Source organism: Myotis lucifugus, unplaced genomic scaffold (assembly GCF_000147115.1).
Source record: "Myotis lucifugus unplaced genomic scaffold, Myoluc2.0 scaffold_18, whole genome shotgun sequence".
Taxonomy (NCBI): domain Eukaryota; kingdom Metazoa; phylum Chordata; class Mammalia; order Chiroptera; family Vespertilionidae; genus Myotis; species Myotis lucifugus.
Window position 1 is genome coordinate 1783464 of NW_005871066.1, and position 12111 is coordinate 1795574.

General features: G+C 46.3%; 1 protein-coding gene across 1 annotated transcript in view; it reads left to right on the forward strand.

Annotated features, from left to right (window-relative positions):
* Positions 1–12111, forward strand: part of ELMO1 (engulfment and cell motility 1) — a 315463-nt gene that overhangs the window by 64030 nt on the left and 239322 nt on the right. Inside the window, exons 6-7 of the mRNA XM_006085322.3 lie at positions 1296–1465; positions 11376–11411. Of these exons, the coding sequence (XP_006085384.1) occupies positions 1296–1465; positions 11376–11411 (206 nt within the window). The remainder of the gene's footprint in view (positions 1–1295; positions 1466–11375; positions 11412–12111) is intronic.

Sequence of the window (12111 nt, forward strand, 5' to 3'; positions counted from 1 at the left end):
GCAGGAGGCAGCCAATCAATGATTCTCTCATCATTAATGTTTCTGTCTCTCTCTCCCTCTCCCTTCCTCTCTGAAATCAATAAAAAATATATATATTAAAAACAAAAAGAGGTCTAATTCTCACCCAGTTGGTGTGGCCCAGTGGTTGAGCATCGTCCCATGAACCAGGAGGTCTTGATTTGATTCCTGGTTAGGGCATATGCCTGGGTTGCGGGCTCGATCCCCAGTGGGGGGTCATGCAGGATGCAGCTGATTGATGTTTCTCTCTCATTGGTGTTTCTATCTCTCTCTCCCTCTCCCTTCCTCTCTCTAAAATCAATATCAATATAAATGTAAATATACACACACACATGCACACACTAGAGGCCCGGTGCACAACATTCGTGCACTGGCGGGGGGGGGGGGGTCCCTCATCCCGGCCTGTGCCCTCTGGCATTTCAGGACCCCTCGGGGGATATCCTCTCTGCTCCTTAGCGCTACCGTGGAGGCGGGAGAGGCTCCTGCCACCGCCAGTGTGCTTGTGAGCCGTGAACCCAGCTTCTGGCTGAGCTGCGCTCCCCTGTGGAAGCACACTGACCACCAGGGGGCAGCTCCTGTGTTGAGCATCTGCCCCCTGGTGGTCAGTGAGCATCATAGCAACCTTTGTTCTGACATTCGGTTGATTTGCGTAGTAAGGTTTTATTATATAGGATGGTCTAATTCTAGGCAAAGCTCCTTGGTTTCCTAATTACTTTGTTATAAATTCATGCAGTGAGTAGTGAATGTATGGGAAGCAAATGTAGAAGAGTGAAATTTATAAGCATCCTTGTGTTGTGCTGGAAGATTGTCAGTAACCCAGAAAGATGGTTGGGGTGACTAATAACGCTTTTGAACACTGCGCAGACAGGTATCGTTCATAGTGTTGACTTAACTGGTGAACACGCTGTATAAACTTGTGTAATTGCTTAACCAAGCACAAAGCTTTTTGCCATTTATAGATGAAAAATTTACTTAAAAGATAAACATTTTTGCCTTTTCCCCTTCTTACTACGACACCTGCTCTGTTTCTGGGAAAAGCTCTCAATTTTCCCAGAAATGGAGATGGGGGCCCGTTCACAGAAGGCAGAGGACTAGTTCCCGTGGAGAAATGAGTGACAGGGCGGCGGGTTGGGGCTGTGTGGTTGGAGACCGCGCTGGGCGTGGGGGCTGCCCAGTCTTGCACTGAGGGCCACCATGTCCTTGTTTCCCATGAAGGAAACGCTAACGTTTTCATGTGGTTTCCTCTGTGAACACTCACCCCTCTGTGTCTCCCTAAGGCTCGGAACGCCCAGGACCTGCACGAACGCATCCAGTCGTCCAGCATGGACTCCAAGCTGGAGGCGCTGAAGGACTTGGCCAGCCTCTCCCGGGACGTCACCTTCGCCCAGGAGTTCATCAACCTGGACGGCATCTTCCTGCTCACGCAGATGGTGGAGAGCGGCACCGAGTAAGCCCCTTGCCCCGACATCCTGCCTGCCTGCTCTTCCTCCCCCGCCCCCGCCCGGGGGGCTGTTACTCCCTTACATTGCAGTGTCTACTTTCAAAGACCAGGAATTGACGAGGCTCAGGAAAAAGAAAAGAAATGGCTTTTAAGTTAGTGTTTGGGGAGCAGGTTTGTCACCTAAGTATCAGGAGATTGTCTACCCACCAAGGAACCAGTGTCTTAGTTGAGATATTAGGGCACGGGCCTGCATGGGTGGGGTAGGCAGGAGACCACCACAGCCATTTGAGTGGGCGCTGAATTCCATAAGGTGACTTGGAATTTCAAATTTATAAGAAAAAATATTAGATCCTTATCTCAAAGAGCCTTTCCAACACTGAACTAATAATTCTACAAAATATAAAGCCCTCACATCCTTCGCCTATCTCTCTGAATGAGTTAAAAACAAATGAGAATAACTCCTTCCAGTCTCAAAGTCAAACCAGGTCAAAAATAGCGTGGCTAAAGTAAGTTTCCATCAATTAATGTGTGAATGATGAAATACATGACCTTACATATTTAAAATTAAATGCAGTAAACATTTATTAAATACTGACTGTATACAAGAGTGGAAATTGGGAAATCTTACAAAAATGTGAGACTTGCCATCAAAAATGTATGGAGGCAGAAGTCAGCTGAGGCATAATTCCTCCTGGGCCTTTGAGTCTAGACTCTAGAGGCTGGCCAGGCCGGCTGCTTCCGGAACCTCCCAGAGGAGTCAGCGGGCCATGAAGGAGTTTGATTCCATCCCCACAAGAAAGGGATGGGCTTTTGGGCTCAGGAGCTCGCCTCAGGGAAGGCGTTGCTTCTCTGGAGGGACTGGGGGGTGAGGAGCCAGAGGTGTGGCTCCTGCATGTGTGGGCAGGTCAAGCCCAGGACCACGGAGTGCCAGGGAGGGTCCACAGGACACGGCTCATCCCATGTCCATGTGGTCAGTGCCACAGGCATAGACTGTGAGAGCATGTGGGTTAGAGCATGTAAGCATGCTGAGTCAGTTAATTACATATTAACATGCTAAATTAATAATGGGCAGGGTTGCCCTAGCCGGTTTGGCTCGGTGGATAGAGCGTTGGCCTACGGACTAAAGGGTCCCAGGTTCGATTCCAGTCAAGGGCACATGCCCGGGTTGCAGGCTCAATCCCCAGTGGGGGGCGTTCAGGAGGCAGCCAATCAATAATTCTCGTCATTGGTGTTTCTATATTTCCCTCTTCCTTCCTCTCTGAAATCAATAAAAATATATTTTAAAAAAATAATGGGCAGGGTTGGGTAGGTATTTTTTTCAGAAAGAGTACATATCATTGTGAATTGGGGTTTAAACCTGGGTCCTTTAAACCTTTTCAGTACCTGGCGATTCAAAGAATGAGCTGATAAACTGCCTGTTGGAGCCCTCCCAGCCCCCTCCCATCCTCCCTTCCTTCCTCTCTTCCTTCCTGTCTCCTCCCACATGGGGCATTATTTAACCTCTGCAATTGGCACTGGTAAAAGATTCTGTTTTTTGTTTGTTATTCAGAGAGGATGTTTTCTAGTAACAGGAATAGCTCCCATATAAGAATGCTCTGTAGAGTCTGGCTGGCATGGCTCAGTGGTTGAGCGTCAACCTATGAACTAAGAGGTTAGTGTTTGATTCCCAGTCAGGCACATGCTGAGTTGTGGGCTTGATCCCCAGTGGGGAGTGTGCAGGAGGCAGCTGATCAATGATTCTCTCTCATCATTGATGTTTCTGTCTCTTTCCCTCTCCCTTCCTCTCTGAAATATATATATATATATATATATATATATATATATGTGTGTGTGTGTGTATATGTGTGTATATTTATATATATATATATATATATATAAATATATATATATATATATTTTAAGAATGCTCTGTAGAGTTTGGAGTTGGTGGGTCTTACCTCGTAGACAAGTAGGGACAATATCTAAGAGTGAATTGGGAAGAAATTACAAATCTGAGAGGACTGATGGGAAGGGTCAGTTGTAGGCTGGTCTCATTTATTTATCAAATGATGCCTAAAGCACTGCTTGTGAAATTTTTGGAAGAACATCAGTGTGGAGTGGATAGGGAGAATTGAGTTGGGAGTATTATCAGAATCTGAAGCTGTTACTTGGAGCTTGAATCAGATGGAGGGAAGCTGAATGAGTTGAGGGATGCAAATGGCTGGACCAGGAAATTGAGACTGAGGGTTCTGTCTGTGTTGGAAGCTCCAGCTGAAACCCAGTGATCAGAGCATCAGCCAGAGGATTGAAGAGTTTCGGGTTCAATTCTGGTCAAGGGCTCATAATTCTGTTGCAGGCTCGATCCCCGGTTGGGGCATGTGCAGGAGGTAACCAGTCGATGTGTGTCTTTCACATTAATGTTTCTCTCCCTGTCTCTCCTCCTTCCTTCCACTCTCCCTGAGCATCAGTGGAAAAAAATATCCTCGGGTGAGGATTAACAAAAAACATATAAAATAAAAACTAAGTTGAAATGTCCCCCTGTTGATTGATGTATTGACGTCCCAGCCATGGATGCATCAAAAGCCAGGTGCCAGAGCCAGAAGTAAGTGACCTGCCACACACACATAGGGATGCAATGGCTTACACTTTCCAATATTCCCAGTCATATTGTGTTAATACTTCTGAATTTACTGGAGTTGCAATCGCAATGTCAGTTACAATGGTAAATCCACTGAAAGCTGAGGTCCCCGTGACACGCACCCTGAATAGACGGCTGGGGTGTAGCTGGGTACCGCCCGAGGCTGGCAGCTCTGTATGTTCACAATGAGGGCTTTAGTGTTTCATTTCTCTTCATGTCATTTTGCTAGGGCTGCCATCACTGAGTGCCCCAGTCTGGGTGGCTCACACAATGGACACGCATTTTCTCACAGTTGAGGAGGCTGGAATCCAGTGTCTGCAGGGTTGGTTTTTCCTGTGGCCTCTCTCCTGGATTTGTAGACAGCTGCCTGCCCCTGGGTCCTCACATGGTCTTTCCCCTGTGTGCATGGATCCTTAGTGTCCCTGTGTGTGTCCAAATCTCCTCTTCTTATAAGGACACTGGTCAGATTGGATCAGGACACCCCCTAATGGCTCATTTGAACCCCCAATCACCTCTTTAAAGGCTCTGTCTCCAAATGTTGTCCCAACTGAGGCAGGGGGGGCCAGGGATTCAACCTAGGAATTTGGGGGGCACACAAGGAATTTGGGGGGCACACAATTGAACCCATAACACTCAACAAAGGGAAAAAAGGAGTAAAAACGGATACTATGTATTTGTCTTTCAACATTACTTCCTATCCCTGCTATTGCCTTCCTGTGTAACTCATCTTGATCTACAAGAGGGGCCCCCCAAAAATCACATCCCTCAGACTGAAGACTGGGGACAACATGAGAGATGTCAGGATTGAGCGGCTGTATGTGAACTATAGGACTTGAGTTCCTTTTTTATTTATCTTTTAAAAAATATTTTTATTGATTTCAGAGAGGAAGGGAGAGATAGAAACATCAATGATGAGAGAGAATCATTGATCGGCTGTCTCCTGCACACCCCACACTGGGAGACTGAGCCCACAACCCAGGCATGTGCCCTGACCAGGGACCGAACCATGACCTTCTGGTTCATAGGTCGATGCTCAGCCACTGAGCCACGCCAGCCGGGCTTGAATTCCTTTTATAAAATAGCATATGATTCTCAATGTAACATTTAACTGCTTGTGATTCAGAAGCCACCCCAGTTTGCTACGGACAGCCAGGTTCTAGGCAGAGAAGCAGAAGCCCAGATCCTGGGTGAGCTCTGTTTGGCATCTGCCTCCCACACCTTCCCGCCACACTGTGGAAGGCAAGACTGCCTGCTCTCCTGGCCAGCTTTCCTGCCCTCCTCTCCTCTTCACAGAAGTTCAAAGCCAAGCCCAGCCTCCTGCCTTCCTTCTGCAGGTCCTGCCACTCACCCTAGGAAGCTGCTCAGTGGATCCTCAGAGATAGATATATTTATTTTATATTTTCAGATCTTCTGCTCAGATGAAAAAGAAAAGAAAGGCATTTTTCTTGCAAGGAAACTTGGATTCTCAGTTAAATGTAGAGCAAGGCTTTAACTAATTAGCAGACAACCTATGGAGTAGAAACCACACAAATCGAGTAGACCCTGCAGTTCCCGGGCCCGGGCAGACTTCCCGCTGGGGCAGAGGTGTCCCAGCAGGACCTGTGGAGACTGCGGGAAACACCCAGGACACGTGGCTGCATTTTCCCTCCTGCCTCTGAGCTCTAACGAGATGCAGAGATTCTCACCTGCTGGTTATTACGGAGGCTGAGCTTGTCAAGGTCTCTCTCCAGCCAGTACCAGGGGCCATAGGGCAGCATCAGCCACCGCACAGCCCGGGGAAGTGGCACTTTGCCCGAGTATCGCGTTTAAACGGGAATTAATTTCCACCCCTGTGGGACTTGGAAAGCCCATTCCTAGTTTCAGCTTGAAACATAAATGTGGGAGCAAGTTGTGGGGGAACATGGTGCCCCAACCTGAGTAAGGCACGGTGTCCATAGGGAACATTCTGGAATGGACAGTGTTAAAAAAAAAAGATGGGCATGAGAAGATTTCTCAGGAATGATGTATTTTATTTGACTAGAAAGAAGAGAAATGAGTACCTGCCACTCTCGATCCCCTGAGGCAAACAGCACTGCTCTGCTCCGGGTGTGAGTGCGGCCCCGTACTCCTGTGTGTCTCTGCCACGCACAGTGGGCCGTGCGCCCGTGCCCTTCGCCCTTAGACAGAGAACAGGGCGGCATTTCCAAGAAGGAACGGGCAGCATCCTCATAGTTTCCTTCCCACGTGGCAACGGGACAGGAAAATTCCGCCATTGGAATATGAGTAAGCCCTCAGCACCACCCTGAGCAGGAAAGTCCAGAGAGAGAAAAGTTAAATTGGGGTACTTACAAAAACTCACAGGTTCTTAAGCTAGCTTTTTGTCCTTAATAAAAACAATTGTATTTATTATTTAAAAAATAAATGTAAATAAGCAGAAGCAGGAAAATAGGAATCATGTCTAATCCAGCTTTCCCAAGACACATATTTTTGACACTGGGGTGTGTATACTTTCTGTATGTTCTACACACACACACACACACACACACATGCACATACACACACATACAGAGAGATTTTCTTGTGACTGAATAGTATTCCCCTCATCGTATTTGTTGTCTGAGTATGAATTCATTTTTAAAGCTTTGCTGAGGTTCGGTTGATTCACAGAATAACATAATAATGTGAAGGGTAGGCTCAGTGTGGTTAATCGTTCCCCTATGGTTGAACATTTACATTGTTTTCCATGATTGTGAGAATTTTCCAATCAGCTTTTCATTTAGCAAAATCATTGTGAAAATTCAAATTATCATGTTGGACTGAAATTCCTGATTGAGAGACTGTACCCGTTTTCAAGCCGTTTTAAAACAAGAGCATCCCCACAACTGCTGAAATGCCCTCATCTGTACTTGACCATGCAGTTATGAGTCCGGTCAATGCTGGGCAGATGTTCCCCGAGGGATTCTAGCTTTTCTAAGGAAATCACAGTAAGGTATTGGAGGAGTTCTTCCTAATCTGGGGAATTTACAAGGACTTTTTATTTGCTTGGTTTGAAGTCATTGCTCCCGAATTTGGCCGCATGAGGAACAGTGGAAAGAGTCCCCCAGTTATTTTAGACATAGGCACAGCCCCTGAGCAATGGTCTTCAAAACAAACAACAATCATAGAAACAATCAGTTCCCTCCCCATCCTGTCGTTCACATGACACAGAAGTGAGCACCCTGTGTGCATGTCTCGCTATGTGTGTGTGCTTATAAAAATCATTGACAATGTTCATTCACACACAAACAGTTTCTTATTAAACGTTCATTCTTCGCATCATGTTTTCCATGTGGGCATCGCAGCTGTGGCGTTTCTTCCCTGAGGAAATCGGGGCGTGGCTTGACTGAAGCCTTGGCTTTGATGTTGCCCAGCACCACACTCGGGATGGGTTTGTAGGTTTTATTCATTTAGCAAGTGCATGTTATTTGATGCTGCATACTGCGGACACTGGGTTAGGCACAGGGCAGGGCAGGGGGGTGTATCAAGTGGCAGATGAGTTTCAGACTCTGAGTGACATTCTTTGAAAGGCTGTCTTCACACAAAAGGTGAATTTCTTTTTTGGAAGCCACGTTGTTCGCCTCCAGGGACAGGGATTATCATCTCTAACTCGTGCTCTTGTGTCGGAGAGCTTGGCGTGGTTTATAAACCTGGGCTGCGCTGCAAGGCCCGGCCAGGCCAGAGACTCGCCGCTGGGCCTCCACGTGCAAGTCACCCGGTGCACGGCCTGCACTTCACCTGGAGGAGCAGACTGCTCCCAGGCCCTGCCACAAGGAAGCTGCTCTGTGCGGTCTGCGGGGCCCACCGGCTGTAAAGGCGGCGGGTCTCTCGTGCCCCCTGCCTGCCGGCCTGGGGCATGCACCCTGCCAAGCTCAGGCAGGTCCAAAGGGAGCAGCCCTCTGGGGCCTCCCCAGACATTTGCATCACAAATGCCAAAGGGGCCCACTACCCAGGGCTTTGTCAGGGGTTGTGGGGCGGGAAATTCCTGAAGCTGGATCGCCCTCCACCCCACCCCTCTTGGCTTTGTCTGTGTCTGGGGGTGGAAATGAGAGGGGGTCCCACCGCCCAGGGAGAGAGATTATCTTCCCCTTGGGAAAGGAATGCCATACCTTGGGCTGAAATAAGAGGCTGCTGGCCAGTGCAGAACATCAGCTTTTCCAGAATCATCTGTTCTTCTTGTCCTGTCTCTTTAAAAGCTGGATATTTTGAGAGACACAGAGAGGAAGCCCTCCATTAGGAAAACAGACATCACAACAAAAAAGTTCCTCTTCTGCTCCTGCTTAATGTGCAGCTATCGTGGGAAAGTGGAGGAGTAGGAACACGGTGACTGGTGGCTGAGTTTATCTCCGCAGGCTGGTCAGGGCAACTCTCCAAGGGCAGGGGTGGCCACAGGATGGGGAACACTCGTAAAAACCTCAGGTGCCCAGGCCCCAGGCCAGAAGGCTCTTTTGGGAAATCGCTGTGCCTGCTGTACATATTACTTACGCACACACACACATCATATGATTTATTTTGAAACAGTTCTATTAATAGATAAACGGAGGCATATTGAAAATTCTAAGAATTGATTTGAGCAAAAATCAATTCAGATTGCTCAGTGCCAAACTGGAGGTGGTGAGGAACTCTCTGCCCACAGGAACCTGGGGGGAGAGGCTATTATAGAGAAGAGGCGGGGCAAAACAAGGGAATTATTTGATTGGCTACAGTTAAAGCCTACTTGGCTGTGATTGGTTGAAAACTTGAAAAAGTTAATGGCTTAGGTTTTGGTTTGCTTTCATAGGCCTCCAAGTCACTGGAGCGACCTCAGTCTGCCAGCCTCCTGGCTTAATTTAACAGTCACACACCGAATGGGAAAGTTGCAAGGTCAGGTCCCACCTGTTGTCCCTGTTGTCCTTTCATACAAAGACCCGACTCAAGGTAGCGCCTCGCACCCAGTTGTCCGGCCTTTTCCTAACCTCTCAGTCCGGAGCTGTTTCTCACTGTTCCTTTCACTCATGACTTTGGCACTTTTAAGACTATAGATCAGCCATTTTGTAGAATATCCTCCAGTTTGAGTTTGTTAAAGGGTAATTCATTAAAGTTAATTTTCAGGGAAAGATAAAAGCATGTTTTATATAAAAAATGAACGCATGTTAAAAGAATTCATTTTACTCATGTGAAATGAGAGAGCCAGGCAAAATGTTTTAACCATTTCAAAGGAAAAGTTAAAGGGGCTCAAATTTATTTGCAGCACAGGAATGTTGAAATGAATTGCAAATGGAGATAAAACTGGTTTCTCACCAGCAGGAAGGAAGTCAATTAAATTACTAACAGACAGGACAAAATATACATATGCATCAGTTAGACTATAAGGCAGGAGGAACCTGATAACCCAGAAGAGTATGCTATATAAACACTGCATAATTTTCCATTGAAACACATTGTTTTTCCTACAGTCTTATCCAAAGTTTAGACCCATATGTATGCCTGTGGCTGGGATATCACAGATGCGTGTGTGCATGTTGTTTTTAATTGCATCATATTGATGGCACAGGGTGCCTCTCTGTCTTGTTACTGGTGTTTACTTTGACCCCTTAAGATAGTGCCTTCCGGGGTCTGCATGGTAATGTCGACACCCCTTTGTCAGTAATAATTTTGGAGTAATTTACACCATGGAAAATGGAGAATGGTAAAAATGAGGCTTGTATGTTTTTCCCTGAGAGACTTGGTTCTTCAACAGTACTGGCACACCGCCCTATAGAACAATGTGGACTTACCTGTTCCTGTTTTATTCAGTGGGCTATCCTCTATCATTTATTATGTATTCTGATGCTCAATGTGTCCCAGATCTGGCTGTGGAACCTTCTTCAAGCTGTCTCTGTGTCCTGACCTGCCTCCCATTATTCTGTGAGCATTTCTTTACTTTCTGGCTCAATGAGATGTTCCAGACTTAGCTAAATCTTTCCTTGTCCCAGCCCTGGCAGGAGCCATTGCTCCAAGGAGGCCAGTTCCTTTCAGTGGGAGGTACTGTTCAGCCCTTCCAAGAGGGCCCACCTGTGCCCGAGCCTGTCCCCCTGTGGTCACCTACTCCTTTTACCCAGCTTTTTCAAGGAAGAAGGAAGGAAGCCAATACACTGTTTTGTTTGTGTTGTTGTTGTTGTTGTTGTTGTTTTTATGAAGGGCAGGTAAAGGAGGAGAGGAGGAAGAGGAAGATCTCTTCATATGTTTTTTAAACCCTTGTTTTACCAAAGACTAGATCTGATCTTCTCATGGTCAGTTAGGTTTCTGAAGTGGTTACATTTTATGTGGTTGCAAATGGGAAATTTAACTTCTGAGGAGCCAAATTATTCATCAACTGTTTATTGAGAGCCAGCTCTGCGTGTGCCTGACGTTATAGTGGTGAGTCACAGTGCAGACAGAGCCCTGCCCTCAAGGGGCTCCAGGAAACAGATGTCCTAGGTCATGCAGCTGACGTGTCCTCAGCACATGCAGACATGGGTGGGCTCAGTCTGCCAGGCAGGGAAGTCAGCGCTCAGGGAGGCTTCCCTGGGGCCTTAGAATCAGGACAGCTGGGGTAGGATTTAGCTAGTTGGACAAGGAGGGGTGGGTATTGAATACAGAGGGAAGAACATAATGTCAGAGAGACTTGGCAGACTCGGGGAATGCAAGTGGTTTGACAGGGTTAGAATCAGTTGCTTCCTTATCTTCTTGACCCCAGTGTTTTAAGAAGTATAATCGTCCTTCCTTGCAGACAAGATGTGTCGATTGCACACTTTTCTTGCAGGCTACCATCCCGGAGTCCCATCTATTGTCCAAGACTATTGCCATGTCTCAGGATGCCATCCTTCAGAATTTTATTTCTCTCAAGAAAAGAGAAAGTAAAATCAGTGAGCATTTTACCCAAGAAAGATAATCAACTCCGTTTTTATTGTTGAAGATACGCTTAAGAACAACTCTAGTACTTTTAGGTGTCACCCTTTTCACTGAAAATGTACCTTATTCTTATTATCTCCAGGAATTTCTCCCCCCTCCCCTTGAACACATATTGGTTCTGAGTCAAATGGAGTGGTCTTGTTGCCCTTACTCATAAGTAAATGTAATAGGTTGGTTACAGTAGTTTAACCCTTATGATTGTTTCTTATCATTAGAGAATACCAATCACTATATTACTTTGAATAATATATTACCTCATGGCAGTTAAGTCTTTTTATATCTAATCTTGAGCTTTCCTCAAGATATGTAATTTGTGTAAAAAATGATTGCTTTCAAACATGCTCCTCATATGATTGTTCTTAAATTTTGCAGACGATACCAGAAGTTGCAGAAGATCATGAAGCCATGGTAAGAATTTATGATTGCTTGATTCAGCTTATATAACACGCTCCTTCCTGCATCATTAGTCTCTGTCCTCAGATAGCTGTGCATGTAGATGTTTTGAGTGATTTTATTTTGCTGTTTGATGTTCTTATAAACAGGTTCCTTAAAAATTTATTTCCTCTTTCTTTCTGTTTTGTGGCACAAAGGGAACTTTATGTCTGTAGCCACAGAATGAGTACATCAGGATTGCTACCCTTCTCCTGGGGCAAGGCTGGGCATAATTTCATGTATTGCATTAAACAAAAGCTTTCTTTTTTGTGGCCTATGTGATGTTCAAAGCCATTCTCTTCAATGGCTCAGTAAAAACAAACACCCCACTCAGGATTGAAGTATGGAGTGAAAGTTGTTGACTTTGAGCCTGAGAAAGGGCTGGGTCACCTGCCTGTATGTGCACTGCGTGATGATGTGTCCAGACCCACAGAGCCCCTGTCTTAGAGTCTTTCCTTCCCGGTGCCTTTCTCACCCACTAAACAAGAGGAGTCCAGACAGGGCCTAGAACCTCTCCGTGGTGGGCTTGACACATGTCCGTTCTGCCGAGTTGTTAAGCAGATAATTTCAGTTTGAGAAGGAAGACTGGTTTTTTTAAGCCCTGAGGAAAAAGCCCGGTATCTTCTGGGTAGGTAGTGCTCTTGAATCCTCTATCCTCCCCGCGCCCCCACACAGA